This window comes from Phacochoerus africanus, chromosome 6, assembly GCF_016906955.1.
Source record: "Phacochoerus africanus isolate WHEZ1 chromosome 6, ROS_Pafr_v1, whole genome shotgun sequence".
Taxonomy (NCBI): domain Eukaryota; kingdom Metazoa; phylum Chordata; class Mammalia; order Artiodactyla; family Suidae; genus Phacochoerus; species Phacochoerus africanus.
In genome coordinates this window covers 38,012,936-38,033,366 of record NC_062549.1, presented here as the reverse complement: position 1 = coordinate 38,033,366, position 20,431 = coordinate 38,012,936, and the positions used below count along the sequence as shown (strand labels likewise).

Below are 20,431 nucleotides of genomic sequence, written 5' to 3'. Positions count from 1 at the left end.
TGATGGGAGATGATATGAGAAAAGGAATTTGAATATATATACGTGTGTGTGTGTGTGTGTGTGTGTGTGGATCACTTTGCTGTACAACAGAAAATGGCACAACATTGTAACTCAACTATACTTTAATTTTTAAAAAATGAACAATAAAATAAAATGGTGATTTATAACTATAGTTATAAAGAAAAAAATTAGTGGACCACAATGGCGATGGTTAATAAATGTGTTCCTGGGGGAAAAAAAAAGAATTACCCAACAAGGATTATAAAGCAATCATCATAAAAATGCTCCAATGACCAGTTACACTTTTATAAACAAATGAAAAACAGAAAGTCTCAGCAAAGAATTGAATACATAAAAAAGAAACAAATGAAAATAACTGAAATATATAATAACAATAGTCAAAATTTAATGGATGGGCTGGCTAAAGAACAGAATGGGACAGAAGGAAGACTCGGTGAATCAGAACATGAAAGAGTAGAAATTATACAATACCAACAACAGAGAATAAAAATTAATAGAATCTCAGGAACCTGTGTGACTAAGACAAAAAATCTAACATTTGTGTCAGTGGAGTCCTAGGAAGAAAAATGGATAGGGCTGAAAAAATGTTTGACAAAATAATGGCTGGAAACTTCCCCAAATTAGCAAGAGAAACAAACTCACAGATTCAAGAAGCTGAACATACCTAAATCCAAAGAAATCCACACCAAGACACACCATAATTAAACTTTTAAAAATTAGGACAAAGAAAAAATCTTTTTGTTGTTGTTGTTGTTGTCCTTTTGCCTTTTCTAGGGCTGCTCCCGCAGCACTTGGAGGTTCCCAGGCTAGGGGTTGAATCGGAGCTGGAGCCACTGGCCTAGGCCAGAGCCACAGCAACACGGGATCCGAGCCGCGTCTGCGACCTACACCACAGCTCATGGCAACGCCAGATCCTCAACCAGCTGAGCAAGGGCTGGGATCGAACCCGCAACCTCATGGTTCCTAATCAGATTCGTTAACCACTGCACCACGACGGGAACTCCCAACAAAGAAAAAATCTTGAAAAGATCAAGGGGTAAAACAACTTAGATGACTATAGATTTCTCATAAGAAACAACAGCTATCAGAAGGAAGTGGCACGACATTTTCCAAGTGTTAAAAGAACTGTCAACCAAGAATTCTATAGCCAGAATTCTATATCCTTCAGGAATGAAGAGAGGACAAGACATTCTCAGATGAAGGAAAACTAATAGTATTACCTAAACAGAACTACCTCAAATGAATGGCTAAAGGAAATCTTCCTCACAGAAAAGAAGTAATAAAAAAAGGAACTTTTGAATATGAGAAAGAACAAAAGAAGAAAAATAGGTTAAATAAAATAAATTGCCTTTATTCTCTTGAGATTTTAAAAATTGTTTAAAGGTTAAAACAAACATTATAATACTGTTTGGTATGGACCTTAATGTATGGAGAGGAAGTATTTAATATAATTATATTATAAATAGAAGGGACAGCAAGGTAGACAAAGTTTCTATTCCTCACTTGAACTGGCTAAAATGAAGAATAAATTACATGCTGTAGGAGTTCACAGCCAAGCCCATGGATCAGTTCAAATAATGGCAGATCTCAGTCAAGCTAACATTCTTGCCTAAGGCAAGAGCAGACTTTCAGGTTCTAGGCTGCCCACCAGAAGGTATAAGGAGCATTTTCCAATCAGGAACTCTGGTGCCACTAGGCTGAACTTGAATCTTCTCCCTGGGGATTCAATATCCTCATCTTTAATAACTACTAAGAGTCAAGTCAACAATCTCAAAAGATCCTTTCAGTTTCAGCCTATGATTCTTTTAAACTTATACAATTATCTACCTTGTGTCAGAAAATAAACCACTCTGAAAAATTCAGTATGACTTCCTATACAAGTAGATTATAGATAAGTGCCCATTAAAACTTGATGATAATACTAAATTCTGAGAGTTTAATTTAACTCTCCGAGCTGTGTCTGTGATCTACACCACAGCTCATGGCAATGCCAGATCCTTAACCCACTGAACAAGGCCAGGGATCGAACCTGCAACCTCATGATTCCTAGTCAGATTCATTTCTGCTGTGCCACAACAGGAACTCCAGGAGTACCTAATTTGAATTAGAAACTATGAGACAATGAGTAAAAAGGGGCTTGTTGAAGGTGGTCTAAACTAGGAATAAGGGGTGAGACAAACAGGGTGAGCAAAAGTACAGTGGTTTTAAGAAGCATGACCTCCATAAGGAATTCTAAGTTTATTATTTCAGTATTTATAGAGGGAAGAAAAGGAAGGTCAAACAAGGGGTCCGTTAAGAGGCCAGAGGAGGACACCACATTACAACAGTGGGCCTTGATGGTCAGCAACAGCACAATACAAAAAAAAAATTTTTTTTTTTGGCCTTAGAGATGTAAGCCTTTTTTATTTATTTTATTTTATTTTATTTTTTTTAATTTTCCCACTGTACAGCAAGGGGGTCAGGTTATCCTTACATGTATACATTACAATTACATTTTTCCCCCAGCCTTTCTTCTGTTGCAACATGAGTATCTAGACAAAGTTCTCAATGCTATTCAGCAGGATCTCCTTGTAAATCTCTTCTAAGTTGTGTCTGATAAGCCCAAGCTCCCGATCCCTCCCACTCCCTCCCCCTCCCATCAGGCAGCCACAAGTCTCTTCTCCAAGTCCATGATTTTCTTTTCTGAGGAGATGTTCATTTGTGCTGGATATTAGATTCCAGTTATAAGTGATATCATATGGTATTTGTCAATCAAGAAAACAAATAGTAGGGAGTTCTGTTGTAGCTCGGGGGTGATGAATCCGACTAGTATCCATGAGGATGAGGGTTCGATGCCTGGCCTCACTCAGATCTAGAGTTGCCATGAGCTGTGGTGTAGGTCATAGACTCCGCTTGAATCCTGGGTTGCTATGGCTGTGGCACAGGCCAGCAGCTGTAGCTCCAATTCAACCCCTAGCCTGGGAACTTCCATATGCCACAAGTGCAGCCCTAAAAAAAAAGAAAAGAAAACAAATAGTGGCTCACAACCACTACATAAAACCAGTTGTGGAGTTCCTGTCATGGCGCAGCAGAAACAAATCCGACTAGGAACCATGAGGTTTCGGGTTCAATCCCTGGCCTCGCTCAGTGGGTTAAGGATCCGGCGTTGCCGTGAGATGTGGTGTAGGTTGCAGACGCGGCTCGGATCCCGCGTTGCTATGGCTCTGACATAGGCCAGCAGCAATATCTCCAATTAGACTCCCAGTCTGGGAACCTCCGTATGCTGCAGCTGCTGCCCTAAAAAGACAAAAAAAAAAAAAAAAAAAAAAAAACAAACCCCAAAACAAACAAACAAAAAACACCAGTTGCATTGTTTGCCCTTATTATAAAGAAAAATGCTTGGGCAAACCCAACTAGAAGCCAGAGGGTAAAAAAGCTTGTTACATTAACTGTGCATACAGTCAACTTCCTGGGCAGAAAGCAGAATGGCAAAACAGTGACAAGTGGGGGGCAAATGGAATGTCTAGAACCAATCCCTTATTCACTATGTGATCTTCAGCGAGTTGCTGAATCTTTGTGGGCTTCAGTACTCTCATATACAAAATTAGGCAGTTTTCTAGAATATTTCTTAAATGCTTTTCCACCCTAAAAACTCTAGGTCAATAACAGAATTTCATGAGAAAGAAGAGAAAAGATTATGGAAGAAAGACTAGAAAGAAATACTGGTTATCTAATCCAAAAATTAATTATCAGATACACTTGGATTTACTTTCATATCAGATTTTTTTTTACTATTTGTCCCACTTTTTCTGTTATTTTCCCATCTGCTTCTTTCTTGCCTTCCTTAGAGTTGAATAATTTAGCCACTCAATCCAATAATAATATCAATAAGTCCTAGATTTATGTGCCTCAAATTCCTTTAAAATGCTCATAATATTTTGAAATATATGTTTCAATCAATTATTTTTAAAAGGTAATATTTGCACATAACACAAAATTCAAGAGGCTCAAAAAGAGCTGTCAGCAAAAAGTCTCCATCCCACACCTTCTTCTCAGCCATACAGTTATCTTCTCTGGAGTCTAATTTCTGCTTATTTTTCTCAAGATACTCCACTACAAGCACTGACAGATGTATGTATATATATATGCGTGCGTGGGTGTGTGTATTCTGTCAATCACTCCTCTCAATGGACCTCAAATTGCTTCCAATTTGTTGACATGTATTTATGTGGTTTCCAATCTTTTGCCATTACAATGTTTTATGAAGATTTCTACACACATGTTATTTTACACATGGTTAAATTTTTCTGTAGAGCAAATCTCTGGAAGAATTGTATGATATTTTATTCTAGACAGATATTGCTAAATTGTCTTCCATGGAGATTGAGTATTAAGTTAAATTTCATAACAATAAACCTTACATTTAAGAGCCTGTTTCTTATTTCCCTCAACAATTTATTTTGAAAAAAAAAAAAACAAAAAAACAGCACCTGGGAAAAGTCCCTTTTATAAGAACTATGCTTTTAATCCTTTGTCATTTAGCAAAAAGAATTACTTTTTAAAATATCAGGTTTTGTTAACATGTACACTTATTATAGCTTAGAGGTCTGAACCAATTCTGCCGGAAAAATAAAGACTCAACAAATACTTGTTAAAAGTATTAAGCTATTTCAATTTGCATTTAATGCCAAAGCAAATTTTTAAAAAAACCTCCTGACACTCTGGATACAAAGTCTACTTATACAGGGACATTGAAACTTCATTTAGGTAATCTTATGTAACCAGTACTTAGAATATGTGATCTTTCCAAGGAGTTCAGGGATCTTGCATCTGCATGTCTTACAGAGTAAAAAGTCAAAGAAGAAATGCCTGGTCAAAGAATAATTAATCAAGAAGAAAAACAGAAACAGTAACAACGCAGATAAGAACTCATTTCTGAAATGAGAACCCTTTGGATATTTTGCTCCAAAAAAAAAAGAAAGAAAGAGGAAAGAGTTGATAAAAATATAAGTGGACAGGAGTAGTGGTGGTAGAGACAAAAGAGTGACCTTGGAAAATAGAAAAGAAAAAAATCAGAGAAAGAGGATACACAGAAGAATGGCGTGTGTGTGTCTGTCTTTCTGTTTGTCTGTTTCTCAATCAATCCATATTTCCTATGAGGTTTACACCTTTAGAAATCAGTAATGAAACTCACAGAAATGCTGGTCAATATTAGAAAGCTAAAATGTGTAAAGAAAATATCCTTCCCTTAGAGACATGAGCACTGACCTGTAAAAGTTGTGTCGCAGTAGCTCTCTGCTCAGGACTCTTCACCAGGCATTTTTTAACAAAATCAGTGAAATCGTCAGACCAAAGTTCGGGCTTCCTGAATGTTGGTGGTGGATTTGTGGGAATCATAAAAATAGCCTAGTAAAAATGAAATGTCCAAAAGACACAGTAAGAATCATAATAACGCACCAAATAAACAAATCTCTTATCTATCTTTTTATCAGACTCTAAATCTGAAAAACAAATGTAAGCTGTTCTAGGATTTCCAGTAAGATTGCAATTCAGGAAGCAAGCCCATCTGCTACTAATGTAATCATTTCCCATTAAATTTCCTCTATTTGAATTGTAGCTCATTGAGCACATCATTCTTTATTTTATCTATTATTTTTAATCAGTCTCCAAAGAAGACTGCATTTCTAACCCCTTTTACCAAGCTAAGGACATTCTCTGGTTAAATAGATATATCCTCAAATATTGCTATTGCATGCCAGATTTACTTACCATTTCAGTTTTATATAAGTACTACTGCTCAGAACAGCTAGCAGCAGTCCAATTTGCTTCTGCAATCCAAAGTATTTAAGCACAAATATAATTACTGCTGTGATTTGAAATAATACTTGACAGAGCCAAGACGTTTATTTCTCTTTCTAAATATATGCATTGGGATTCCAAATGAAAAATTTTAAAGGTAATATACCACTTCAAGTTATCAATAATAATTTAATTTAGTATTAATAACCAAGTCTTAATGATCATACATTCAGATAGTTCAAAACTCAAAAACTCTAAAATGTCTCCCTGTCATCCTGTCCTCCTAGCTACTCAGTCATCCTTTTTTTGACAAGAGAATTAATTCCTAATGTTCATAGAAAATCACTGTATGTAATGAATTAACTTTTCTCCTGGGCTCAGGAATAGTTTCTGATCAAATACCACCACTAAAACATCATTTTCTTTGAAAAGATATGAAAACAATAATAAAGTTAAAACAAATATATCAAGCACTCAACAAATACTGGCTATTATCATTTTCATTTCCACCCAGTGTTATTAAATAAAAGGCAAACAAAGCAATGACAAAAATTTTACAAAGTAAAATGAATCCAACCATATTATAACTGACTAATTTTAAAAGGTAAGTTTATAGACAATTACACAATCAGAACTACAGGTGACATGGGGGGAAAAATAGCTTTTTGGCAATCAATTAATATATGCGTTTGCAGTATACAAACATGGGCCTCTCAAAGACATAGTCAGGGGTGAAGCATACCAAAAACTCCCTTTCTAGACCTCACTATTCTGACTTTCCAGAATAGAGGTGTCTGTCTGTTCCAGCTCATTTTTTCACTTTTTTTGGGGGGGGGGGGCTAGTCCTCTCTCTTCATATGCAAATGAATTTCATGTACATAAACTTATGTCCCTTCTCCTTAAGGCTCAAAGAAAATAAAGATGGTAATACTACAAACCACCGTGACACTTAGAAACTAAGTTGTTTTTTTTTAACCGTTGAAAAATTAATCATAACTATGTTCAAAACTTGTTCATATACGTTAAAAACACCCAAACTGTAAACAAACTAATAAAGATAATATATTCTTATGGGGATATCAATTTTAATGCATTCCTTGGATAAAATGAAACTGTTTCACTCTCCACTGAAGTTTTACTAACTGTTCAAAAGCCACTGACAAGTATCTTAAAATCACAAACTTTCTAAGTATTAAGATAAATGAGGGATAATTTAGCTCTATCTTCTCATTTAACAGAAAAGAAATCAAAAGTCCAGAAAGGCTAAGTGACTTAACACACAAAATTTCAGATCTACAAAAGGGTCTTTATGCAAAAGATTAGCAAAGTATTCTACTGCTTCTACTATGTTTCAAGAAGGTGAAGTACAGAGCAAAAAGGGTTACTAAATCTAAACAAAGAGCTAGTAAGAGGATAGAGAAATGATAAATGATAGCTGTTTTCAATGTATACATTTTCCCAGGTCTTCCTCTTTTATTTCCACGTGAGAAAGAAAGCACAAACAAGTTTTAAGCCTTTTAGACAAGACAGTGACAGGAATGGTTCTTAAAGCTTATTATAGTCATGGCAGTGACACTAAAGTTGAAGGTCATTCGGTGAAATGTGAAAGAGGAAAAGACATTTGAGTAGAGAAAATATAGTCTTTTCAACAAATGGTGCTGGTAAGACTAGATGTACCCACTAAAATAAAAATGAACTTAAGGAGTTCCCTGGTGGCTTAATGGTTAAGGATTTGGCATTGTCACTGCTGTGGCTTGGGTTCAATCCCTAGCCTAGGAACTTCCCCATGCCATGGGCACAGCCAAAAAAAAAAAAAAAAGAATTTGAACTCTTACATTATATGATATACAAAAATTAACTCAGAATAAATCAACAATCTAACAGTAATGAATAGGGTAAAGATTTCTTTGTTAATGACACACACAGAAAAATCAAGGCAACAAAAAACAGTTCAGTTGGACTTCATCAAAACTTAAACTTTGTACATCAAAGGATATTATCAACAGACTGAAAAGGCAACCTACAGTAGATGAATGAACAAAATGTGGTTTTATATTGTATATACCCATACAATAGAATATTATTTAACTTTAAAAAAAGATTTTGATATATGCTATAGCATAGATAAATCCTGAAGACATCATCTGAATGAAATAAGCCAGCTGCATGAGGACAGATATTGTGTGATTCTTCTTATAATGAGGTTCTTAGAGTAGTCAAATTCATAGAACCAGAGAGTAGCATGGTGGTTTCCAGAGGTTGTGGGAAAGGAGTGAGTAGGAAGTTAGCATTTAATGGGCACAGGGTTTCAGCTAGGGAAAATGAAAAGGTTCTGGAGAGGGACGAGGGATGGCTGGTGATGGCTGTACAGCAACGTGAACATACCTGATTTTACAGAACTATACACCTAAAAATGGTTAAAAGAGTTATTAATTTTATGTTGTGTATATTTTACCACTATAAAAAATGTGAATGAGAGAAAATATAAAGTACTAATCAAACTCATGAATATTAGTTAAATGCCTGCTACACACAAAATATCATAAGGATTTAAAGATGGAAGAGGAAATATAGTCACTACCCTTAAACTTCTAATCTGGTAATGAAAGTACAGTAAAAGGATTTAAAGAACAGTGCAATAATAAAAGAAATGATATAAGGCACTAAAAAGAGAGGTCATTCCCCTTAGAAATAGCATAAAGAAAAGCAAGACATGAAATAAGGCAGTTGGGAGGAGCAGAGAACAGCTGATTACCCAGTAAGGGACTAAGAAATGATAAGATTAGAAGAGGGAATGGAGGATATGGAGTTTGGTCAGCAAGAAAGTACACAACTGAGAGAATTTTTTTTCTAGTGTGTGTTAGTGTATTTATGTCTTTGCTTTTAATGAGAGTTTATGACTCAAGAAAAGGATTGAGAGGGGAAAAAAAAAAAAAAAACTGCAGATACTCTAAATGTGGACTAGAAAAGACAGTGTAGATGTCCCAGGGTGAGTAATCAAAAGTTTAAACTAGGATAGTAGCTACAGGAATGAAATGGAAGAAATGAGGTATGAGATATTACGAAAGAAGAACCAAGACTAAATCCTAACATTGTTTGAGAGGCTAGAGAAAAGGAGAAACAAAAGATTTCTCCAGAATTCAAGAAACGAAAAATAGACACCTTAACTGCAAGATACTCAGGTATCCTAACAATTCACTATATCACCCTTTTGCGAGCCCTCAGAATGTGCAGCAGTTCACTACAATGTTATCACTGGTTTCTCACTTTGAAAGTGATCCAAAGGACTTTCTGTGGACAAAGCAGTGAAGATTCAATATCCAAGTCTGTTGATTCTAGGGTAAAAGTTAATCTCTTTATTAGTGTACTCACCTTCTTTGAAAAAGAGAAAATCCTTCAATAGAAGAGAACATCCTTACACATCTTATATCATATTACACGTACAGCATCTAAGATAGATCTTCAAAAGCAGTGTAGCTAGTTTTAAGACACAAGAAGCTCATCAAACAAGTACACACGAAGGACCTTCTGTGTGTTCCTAACGATGCTCTGTTAAAGAAATAGCAAACTGGGAGTCCCTGTTGTGGCTCAGCAGTAACAAACCCGATTAGTATCCATGAGGACGTGGGTTTGATCCCTGGCCTCACTCAGTGGGTTGGGGATCCAGTGTTGCTGTGAGCTGTGGTGTATAGGTTGTAGATGTGGCTCAGACCCTACGTTGCTGTGGCTGTGGTGCAGGGTGGCAGCTTCAGCCCCGATTCAACCCCTGACCTGGGACTTCCCTATGGCACAGGTGCAGTACTAAAAAGCAAGGGGAAAAAAGGAAAGAAAAGAAATAGTAAACTGACAGGCTACAGGCCAGTCAGAGTCAGTAGATACATTCTATTCAGGCAACATCAAGCTCATAGTCTCACAAGGTAAAAATGTGCTGTAATTAGGTTGATTTTACACCAGGTGTACATTCTTGCTTTTACATGGGCACCATCTGGCCCGGCTCAATTATCTACTTTGCTGGATGGTGCCCGTCATGTATCCACATATCTAATTGTGTAAGCCTTTCTAAAACTGTGTGTCTGTGTGTGGCGGGGGGAAGGGGGCTAACACATAATGAAGCAAATAGCAAAGAATGGAGTGCTAGAAAATAAAATTCTTCTGTAAATAACCTAATTAATCTCAGCTTCGTAGTTGAAGCAGAACATAATCTGGCTTTTATGGATGGGTAAAATGGGGTTAATATCAGTTGCTGCAAAAGGCACACAAAACCACCTGCTACTTCAAATTAAAGAAAAAAATAAATTTGAAGTCTCATCTCTGCAAAATAGTTCAAAGCACCTACATAAGCCCCTGTATAGACTGACCTCAAACTTCAGGTAAACGATACTAGATTGTCTAAATAAATGCTGTCCATCTGCACTTCTGTTACAAATTGATGGCTAACAACTCAGTGATTTATGTCCTTGAAGTCAATGCTCTCCTTTGAACTTTGAGCCAATGAGCTGTAGTCTTATCTTCAGATAATCTTAACATATAAAGCTCACCTTAGCAGTAGCTATTAGAAACCCAAGGATAAAAAGCTTAACTCTAACGCTTATTTACCCAGTACTATCATAAAGTGATCCTAAAATCACTCCTATTCACATTCTATTCTCAAACAAGCATTGAACTGCATACAGTTCAAACAAATAATTCTTAATATATGATCTACCAAAATACAGAGACTCTAAAAATATCCAGGAAAAGCATGAGACCTTTTATTTCCATTTCTTTGGGTTAGATAATCAATAACAAGCTGACAGATTTTTCTCATGGAAAAATTCACTTTTTCAACTAATTTAAACCGATCATGAGTCAGAGGGGATCCTCTTGAGAACCTCCAGGTTTTGTATGAGTTGATTAGGTAACAGGCCTCTGCTGTAGAAAGTTTTGGCATTCAGTGGCTAGTCTTATACTAACAATTCACTCCCTTCCTTGCCACCAACCAAATCGTATGGACACATATTACAGTCATATAATTTATCTTATCTCTAACACCATTTTGATTGAAGAATGTTAGTACAATAAATGGTATGATTATCTCTGTGTTTGTTTCTACACAAGTTGCTTAACTACATATTGAACCTCTGATTAAGTTTGAAAAGGAACTTCCCTGATCATAAGTAGGCTTAAGAAGCCAAGAAATATTAGCACCTCAAAACAGCAAATTATCTTCATGACTTAGACTCAAGGAGCACCCAGAAGATGGGAAAAGAGCTGGAGCTGAGAAACGACAATGCTTGACCAGCTGAGTGAGCCAACGCATATGTCTGAAGCTAAGTAGCTGGATTTGTTAATGTACAGAAGCAGTGAACATGCAGGAATAACAAAGTAACCTGTGCCACTATTCAAGAACCTCAAGTACGTGAGCAAAAGGTTATCTTCATAGCAAATAAACGAGATAAAGGATGAGAAAGCTCTTTATAAAACTGCAAAGAGCTAAAAACAAATATTGTGCTGTTTCCTGACCATGAAACATAATACAGAGATAGGAAGCTACTAAGTCATATAAAAGTATATAACTCCTAAAAAGAATACATAGTAATGATATTTTTAAAAAGACTGCTACAAATAAGGCAGTAAATAGTACAATGGAATGAAGCTCAAGCTGGACTTAGATCAGAAAAATAGGCTTGAGTTCTAAATCACCCTCTGACTAGTGGTGACCTCAGTTTTTCATATAAATGAGGTGGTTGAGCTAAATATTTTTCAAATTCCTTTTCTGGGTCTGAAAGACTCTGACACTCTAACTGTCTAGCAATCTAGAAGTTAAATCCTAGCTAGACAAGTATTAAATTGTTAGCTAAGAAGACGAAGGAGGTGGGGGAAGAAAGGGAAGGATTACAAACGGTCTACTAGATGGTGATATAATAATACAAATCTAAGTTTTTACTCTTAAAAACAACTTTTAAATAGACAGAGATTTGAAGAGAATACTAAAATCTAGTGTGACCCTTGCTCTTAGGGCGCAGTTTCTATAGCAAGCCCAGGGTTAAAGTATTTGCGAGCAAGACCTCACATTGACTCCAGCTTCAGCAGCAGGAAATCCAGTAATCATTAATCTGGTCCATAAAGGCCAATCTGCTTGCCTAGGAACCCAAAGGGAAAGGGTGCAGTCGGTGCCCTGGCAGTACAAGGTGAACAAGAGAACCAGCTCTAGAGGTCTGAGACAGCTCTAGACGGCACTGGGCACCAGAACTCCCTACGGTTACAGGTAGCCATCAGACCTCTTTTACTTCCCTAAGCCTGTTTCCACATTTTAAGTATTTTATTTTTTTGTCTTTTGTCTTTTTAGGGCTGCAACCACGGCACATGGAGGTTCCCAGGTTAGGGGTCTAATTGGAGCTCCAGCTGACAGCCTACACTACAGCCACAGCAACTTGGGATCCAAGCCGCTTCTGCGAGCTACACCACAGCTCATGGCAACGCCTGATCCTTAACCCACTGAGTGAGGCCAGGGATCGAACCCGCAACCTCAGGGTTCCTACTTGGATTCGTTAACCACTGCGCTACAAAGGAGAACTTCTTTTTTTTTTTTAATTTTTTGCATATTTTAAAAATAGGAATAATAATAGCAATAACCCTTTTAAAGCTCAGAACAGCTCTGTGAGGTTGCTTTATTACAGATCAGCAAAAATGAAAAACAAAACAAAACAAACAAAACCGTGGCTACAGAAGAAATCAAAAGGTAACAAAAGCCAAAACTTAAGGAACTCTACAACTCTACTCTCTTCCAGATCTACCAAACTGGAATTCTTGTGTGCGATCAGCTCAGTTAACTTTTTGAGCACATGAAATGTATGCGAACCTCCACAATATTAGAATTTATTATAAGTTTAGAATCTAACTAGATAAGGAAATGATTATTTCAATAAAATAGTGTTAAGTGCTAAAATAGATGTGAACAATGGGCATTATAGGATGACCAGGCCCAAAACGTATTTCATGAAAAATGAAAAAAAATAAAAAATAAAAAGGAGTTCCTGTTATGGCAAAGCAGAAATGAATCCGACTAGGAGCCATGAGGTTGTTGGTTCGATCCCTGGCCTTGCTCAGTGGGTTAAGGATCCGACGTTGCCATGAGCTGTGGTGTAGGTCGCAGACGAGGCTTGGATCTGGCGTTGCTGTGGCTCTGGTGTAGGCTGGTGTAGCTCCAACTGGACCCCTAGCCTGGGAACCTCCATGCGCCACAGGTGCAGCCCTAGAAAGACAAAAAGACAAAGAGAAAACGAAAAAGGAGACTTAAGCTGAATCCTAAAGAATGAATGAGTTAAAAGGCTAAGAAATTTGAAGCACCAGAAGATGTACCTTAACAATACAGGGAGCTGCTCATTTCTACCTTAAGTCATGAGGCTTACTGCTAAGAAACAAGCTGACAGCATGTGATTTCTGATGTGATACATTTGAAAAACACACCACCACCCATGAAATCTTTCCCCAAAATATATAACCTGAATCGAATCTACTGAGTACAGGCACACTTCATTTTATTCTGCTTTTGCCATACTATGCTATGCAGATACTGCATTTTTACGAACTGAAGGTTTGTGGCAACCCTGCAATACGCAAGTCTATCAGCACCATTTTTCCAACAGCACTTTCTCACTTCATGTTTCTGTGGCACAGTTTGGTAATTCCCACAATGCTTCCAACTTTTTCATTATATTATTATATTCGTTATGGTAACCTCTTTGATGTTACTACTATGACTCACCGAAGGTTCAGATGAAAATTAGCATTTCCTAGCAATAAAGTGTTTTTTTTTAAATTAAGGTATATACACTGAGTTTTTTAGACATAATGCTATTGCACATTTAATAGACTACAGTATAATGTAAACATAACTTTTATATGCACTGGGAAACCAAAGGAATTCATATGACTCACTTTACAGCAATATTTGCTTTACTGGGGTCTGAAACTGAACCCACAATATCTCAGAGCAAGTTTGTACTAGAAATGAGGCTAGTGTAACAAGGAAATTGAATTTTTAATTTAATTTATTTTACATTTAAATTGCTACATGTCACTAGTGGCTATCACAGTGAACAGTACAGATACAGAAGTTTTCCATCACTGAAGAAGGTTCTGCTGGATTGTCCTGCTCTAGATCTAATTTCTAGATTATAGCAGATATAGAGAATAGAGTAAAAAGCTAAGAGACACTAATTAGGAAACATTAAGGCATATCCAAATTACAGGAAATTTTACCAAAAAAAAAAAACAACACAAACTTTGCCCCATCCTTTCAAAAAGGCAGTGTCACAGGGGGGAAAGTGTGTTCCTGTTGGGAGGGGGGAGAGTATGGTGCATCAACTAGACTAAAAGAGGCCAGACACAATGTGTGTGAACTGAGGAAATGTGAACATGAACTAAATAGATTATATTAGAAAATTACTGTTAATTTTCTTAGATATAATCAGGATACTAAGAGTATTTTATGCAAGAGTATGTTCTTATTCTTCAAGGATGCATGCAGAAATAACTGCTCAGGGATGAAGTATTAGACACTTCAAAAAGAGATACACACACAGAGAGATGAGATAACTAGGTAGACAGGAGAGGAAAAAAGGGAAGAGAAAAAAGGATAGCTAGACAGATGACAGGTAGCAAAACAGCACCCACACCCACACACCAAAGATTACAATCTACATGCTAAGCCTTGGAACTTGTGGGTATCTTACCTTATATGGCAAAACAAAACAAAACCTTACTTTGAAGATAGGATTAATCAAGGATCTTGAGAGAGAAAGATTTTCTTGAATTATCTAGGCAGGCTGATGTAATCACAAGGGTCCTTAAAAGTGGAAGAGGGAGGGAGAAGAGACTCAGAGGGAGATGTGAGGACTGTGGTTAGAATGATCAGAGATGAAACACCGCTGTCTGAAAATGGAGGAAAGGAACCACAAGTCAAGAAATGTGGGCAGCCTTTATAAACTGGAAAGGGCAAAGAAACAAATTCTCTTCTAGAGCCTCCAGAAAGACAGCCCTGCCAACACTTCAGTTTTGGCCCAGTAATACCCATGCTGGACTTCTAACCGTGTCAGCCGCTAAATTTGTGGTAATTTGTTACAGAAGAAATAGAAAACTACTGTAGATAGTTAGGAATGAGGAGAGGAGGAAGGGAAAGAAGTGTGAAGGAAGAGGTGAAAATGATGAGAGAGATAAAGAGAAAGAGGAAAAAAGAGAGATAAAGAGAACGAGGAAAAAGCAGTTGTAATCCAGAGACAGTACGGGATAGTACTGGGGCTGCCCCCACCTTCCAGGCTACCTCATGGTGTAAGATGGCTGCTCAGGCACCAGCTACCACATGTTTACTCCAGACATCAAGAACGCAAAACAGGGTCTCAGTCAGCTCTCTTTACCCAGACTTCCTAAAAGTCCAACACAACACTTTTCTTTCTTTCTTTCTTTTTTTCTTTTTCTTTCTCTTTCTTTCTTTCTTTCTTTCTTTCTTTCTTTCTTTCTTTCTTTCTTTCTCTTTCTTTCCTTCCTTCCTTCCTTCCTTCCTTCCTTCCTTCCTTCCTTCCTTTCTTGGTCTTTTTTGCCATTTCTAGGGCTGCTTCTAAGGCATATGGATGTTCCCAGGCTAGGGGTCTAATCAGAGCTGTAGCTGCTGGCCTACACCAGGGCCACAGCAATGGGGAATCTGAGCCACCTCTGCAAGCTACACCACATCTCACAGCAATGCCAGATCCTTAACCCACTGAGCAAGGCCAGGGATCGAACCCTCAACCTCATGGTTCCTAGTCGGATTTGTTAACCACTAAGACACTATGGGAACTCCACAACACTTTTCTATCAGACACCTAGAACTTAAGTATGAAAGGAATGATGAGAAAAGATGGCAATTAACAATGTCCACAGTTAGATATTCATTTTTAAGTATATTAGAAAAAAGAAACTGCATATAAAACCTATGATTTCAAGGATTTTTCTTCTAAATACATGGCTAGGGAAAAGGAGTAGATTCAAAATCAACTTAGGTAAAAAATTAAGTAAATTATATGTAGTACAGTAAAGGATTTGTCTGGTCTTTGTCCCAGATTCCTGAGTGATAGGACTATCTTGTTATGCTAATGAAGGCTATGGTGGACCCTCAGATAGTTTCAGAATGGGACCTAGTCACCAAAGAAATCAACTGTGTGATTAAAGGGTTAGGGTTCTTGGCTGCTTGACTTCTGGGGAGGAGGTTGAAGAAGGAGCTCAAACATGCGGCCAATAGTTTAAAAAACTGTGGCTATGCAATGAAACCTCAATATAAAGGGTAGACACTGAAGCTCAGTGAAGTGTCGTGGTTGGTGAACACATTCCTGTGCAAGGTGATTTATGCATCCTGCATTTGTCACCAAAGTTCATGTATCTGATGCACAGCGAGGGCAAATAAACGGAAGGGTCAGCGTTTGGAGCGGAGAAAGGTTTACTGCAGGGCCAAGCAAGAACGGGTGGCTCATGCTCAAAAACCCTGAACTTCGCGATGGTTTAGGTGAAAAAGTTTTCATTGGCAAAATATGGAGTGAAGGCTGCAGGTGTATGACTTTCTTCTGATTGGTGGTAGTGAGGTAACAGGGCAGTGCTCCAGGAATCTTTTACTCAGCCTGAAGTTGCCAACCTCCTCCTGGATGGGGGCTCTTAGTTCTGTAGAAAAACTCAAAGATATGGTTATGTATACTCTACTACATACCAGTCCTGTAACAGCTGCCTCCTGTCCACTTCTAGCCTGGTGCAGCCTGTCCTCATGAGGAATCCAAGGGAAGATGCTTGCACAGGCTCAGGACCACTTGAGCAGGGAATTCTGGAATCCTAGGTACCTAGAACATGACCTAGGAAGAGGAAGGCAGGCCCTCGCACAGGGAGGTAGCATTGTCTGAGTAGGGCCTCAGTGAGAGCTTTCTAAAGCATGAGCTCTAGGAAAAGGCTTCAGTTACCAAGGTCTAGTACCAATGACATGTCATCCTCAAAATTACTATTTGGCATAAAATCATCCTAACTATAGCAAAAAAAGGTCACGATTTACCACCAAAATGCTAAGACTAGAATCTATGGTAGTTAATCAAGTAATCAATACATAGCAAAATATGAAAAGGTAATACTGATCACAAATGACACCTCCATCACCCAATCTCTAGTCACATCTAATAGCAATTGCAAAATTCAGGCAGGGAACTTAAATCGATACTAAGAATCAGGTTCAAACCAAGGTCAATAGAGAGCTCCTTGATTGAACTAAGATAAAACAATAACCCAGCTCTAAGGTAACAAGAGTATTATGCAATACATGAGGCCCTGGCCCCCAAACCCTCTGTATAATGCCCAGTACAAATCAATTTAACCAAAAAAAGTATTACAGAATGAAATCAATGTAATTAGAATTAAGAAACACTAAAATTAATTAACAACAAAAAAATATATGAAGAACAAAGCAGTTCCTGTTGTGGCACAGTGGGTTAGGGATCCAACTGCGGGGCTCGGGTTGTTGTGGAGGTGAAGGTTCAATCCCCAGCCCAGTGCAATGAGTTAAAGGAACCAGCACTGACGCAGCTGTGGTGTAGGTCACAACTGTGGCTCAGATTCAGTCCCTAGCCTTGAAACCTCCATATGCTGTGGGTGCAGGCATTAAAACAAACAAACCAAGAAACATACGCCATATATATATAGAGAGAGAACAGAAAAGAAACATAATTGAAAATATGGAAAGTCTATAATCAGAAAGATATAATGTATCTCAGGAATTTAGTTAGACAATTCAGGAAAATCTTAAAGAAAAAAAAAAATCTGCTGGATATTGTGGCTCAGTGGGTTAAGAACCTGACTAGTATCCATGAGGATCAGTTTCAATCCCTGGCCTCACTCAGAGGGTTAAGGATCTGGTGTTGCCACGAGCCTCAGCATAGGCTGCAGACACAGCTTGGATCTGGCATTGCTGTGGCTGGTGGTATAGGTGGGTAGCTGCTGCTCTGATTCGATGCCTAACCTGGGAACTTTGATATGCCGTGGGTATGGCTATAAGAAGAAAAACAAAACAAACACCATTTTTCAACATGGCCCCTCAAACTTGCCTACAGAAGAGAATGATTTAATCTGCAGCCTTGGTCAAATATTTGAGCCCCAAAATAAGTTTAAACGATCAGATTTAACCAAAACTTAGTGAGTACGATTTTTAAAAATTTATGTACTTGTTTCTAACTCCATATTCTTCAAGAAAACCCTGGCCAGTGGGTCTCAACACTACATATCAGAGCTTTTTAAAATTTCTCATGCCCTGGGCCCAGCCCAAAGAATCTGAGGGGGGGGGGGGCTATGTGTATGTTTTTAAACTCTCTCAGATGTCTAAGATGTAGCCACAGTCAAAAAGCACTGTATGAAGCAAGCAGTATGGACCCACAGTGTCTGCTTCCGAAAACTCCCATTACTCTCAGAACAAATTTGGGGCTAGCATGAAAAACATACTATTTGCAGAGACTGAGGGTTCATAAGTAAAGGAAGGAAAGAGACTGCGAGAACTCACTAATTCAGGGGTCAGCTATAGGCAGCAGTAACCGAACTACTTCCTTTCACCCACTACTAATGAAGCCAGGCCCACACAGACGACATGGGGCACCAGAACCTCTGCCCTCCCCTAGCAGCTATGAGGAACCCTCCCAACTCTGGGTGTCAACATTTAAAAACATTTAAAATAAAATGTTTAAGATCTGGAGTTTCAGAACATAATTTTTATTAAGTACAGTTGTGAATCAAAACTGCATCATCTTACCAAGAAACAGGAGGTCACAGACTGACTGAAAACAAAGATAATGAATGGATGTCAACAATTAAAGGACAGGAGGAGTTCCTGTCATGGTACAGTGGAAATAAATCTGACTAGGAGCCATGAGCTTGCGGGTTTGATCCCTGACCTTGCTCAGTGGGTGAAGGATCTGGCATTGCCGTGAGCTGTGGTGTAGGGCGCAGACATGGCTCGGATCTGGCGTTGCCATGGCTCTGGCGTAGGCCAGCGGCTATAGCTCTGATTAGACCCCTAACCTGGGAACCTCAATATGCTGTGGGTGCAGCCCTAAAAAAACAAAAAACCAAAAAACAAAAAACAAAACAAAGGACAGAGATATAAAAATTATTTGACAAATATTTCAAAGCAGTCATGAATTTGAAAATGGTTGAAACAAATGTAAAAATAGAAACCCTCAGCAAGGAAACAGAAAACATAAAGAAGAGTTGAATGGAAATTTTAGAAATGAAAAGTACAATAACCAAAAAAAGCCTCAGTTGATAAAACAGAGATGCAGAGACAGAAGAAAGAAAAATTAATATGTACTATTAATTTCCCTTTTAGCAGTCCTACAAATAAAAGTCCTACAAATGCTGATACTTTGTATAAATTTTGTATTATAATAGTTTCAATACACTTTCATCCTTAACTTTAAGGTGACAATAGTTTTCAAACTAAGAAATGAAAAGCAAGAGTTCCCTTGTGCTTCAGTGAGTTAAAGACCCAGTGTTGTCACTGCAGCGGCTCAGGTTACTAGGTTACTGCTGTGGTAAGGGTTTAGTCTCTGGCCCAGGAACTTCTACTTGCTATGGGTGCAGCCGAAAAAAAAAAAAAAAAAAAAAGAAAAAAGAAAAAAGGAAAGAAACAAATGAAAATGTAATCAATATTTCAATATTAACCTGCTCCATAATTGCAAAAACCTGTTCTATTCCCCATTTGCAAGTTGAAAGTTTGACTTCTATAGTATTTAGATTGTGACATATAATAATAATAATACAACACAGTAGTAGTAGTGCTGGTGCTGATGCTGGTACTGGTGAGTAGGCATAGGTTTACTGCTGATTAAAAAAAGAACCAATGGAAAAGAAATTAAAGAAAAAAGGTGGAGAAGAGAGAAGAAAAACATTAAAAGGAAAGAGGAAAGGAAGGAAAGTAATAAGATTTTGCAATTGACTATGAAGAGGGGATTGGGCAGGGAGGGAAGGCAGGTATGAAAAGATTGACAACAGTCAAGTTCAGATTAGAGATCATGGTTTTGTTGGCACCAGTCTTTACAGGTACTGTCATTCCTTGGTTCCTGCAGAGGACTGATTCCAGGACCCTCAAGGATGCCAAAATGTATGGATGATCAAGTCCCTCAAATAAAATTATGAAATATGCACATCCTCCCATATACTTTAAAACATCTTTACTTATAATACCTAATACAATGTCAATGTTATATAAATCACTGTCAGTGTGCAGGAAATTCAACTTTTGCTTTCTGGAGCTTTCTTGAATTATTTTTTCTCATATACTTTTGATCTGCAGTTGGTGAATCCAATGGATGTGGAACCAATAGATATGGAGGGCCAATTACATATTACTGCTGTTTAACAGCCTGGCTAGAAGGAACCTGGGACAATGGAGAGAGTATAACTTCTAAGGTTATAGAAGTCTGACTGAGAACCCAGATTTAACAGTATTACTGTGCCTTGGGGTTAGTTATCTATAGTTATAGTAATAATAATAATAATATCTACCCCTTTGCAATTGTGAAAATTACAATATATATATATATATATATGTATACATATGAAATTACCTAACATAGGGTCTGTCACATAGCAAGCC

At 37.7% G+C, this 20,431-nt stretch overlaps 1 protein-coding gene across 2 annotated transcripts in view; it reads right to left on the bottom strand.

Moving 5' to 3' along the window:
• The window catches only part of STK3 (serine/threonine kinase 3), a 291,654-nt gene that overhangs the window by 117,984 nt on the left and 153,239 nt on the right, over positions 1-20,431 (bottom strand). For both annotated transcript variants that reach the window (XM_047783544.1, XM_047783543.1), the window contains one exon: positions 5,269-5,406. In XM_047783544.1, the coding sequence (XP_047639500.1) occupies positions 5,269-5,406 (138 nt within the window). The remainder of the gene's footprint in view (positions 1-5,268; positions 5,407-20,431) is intronic.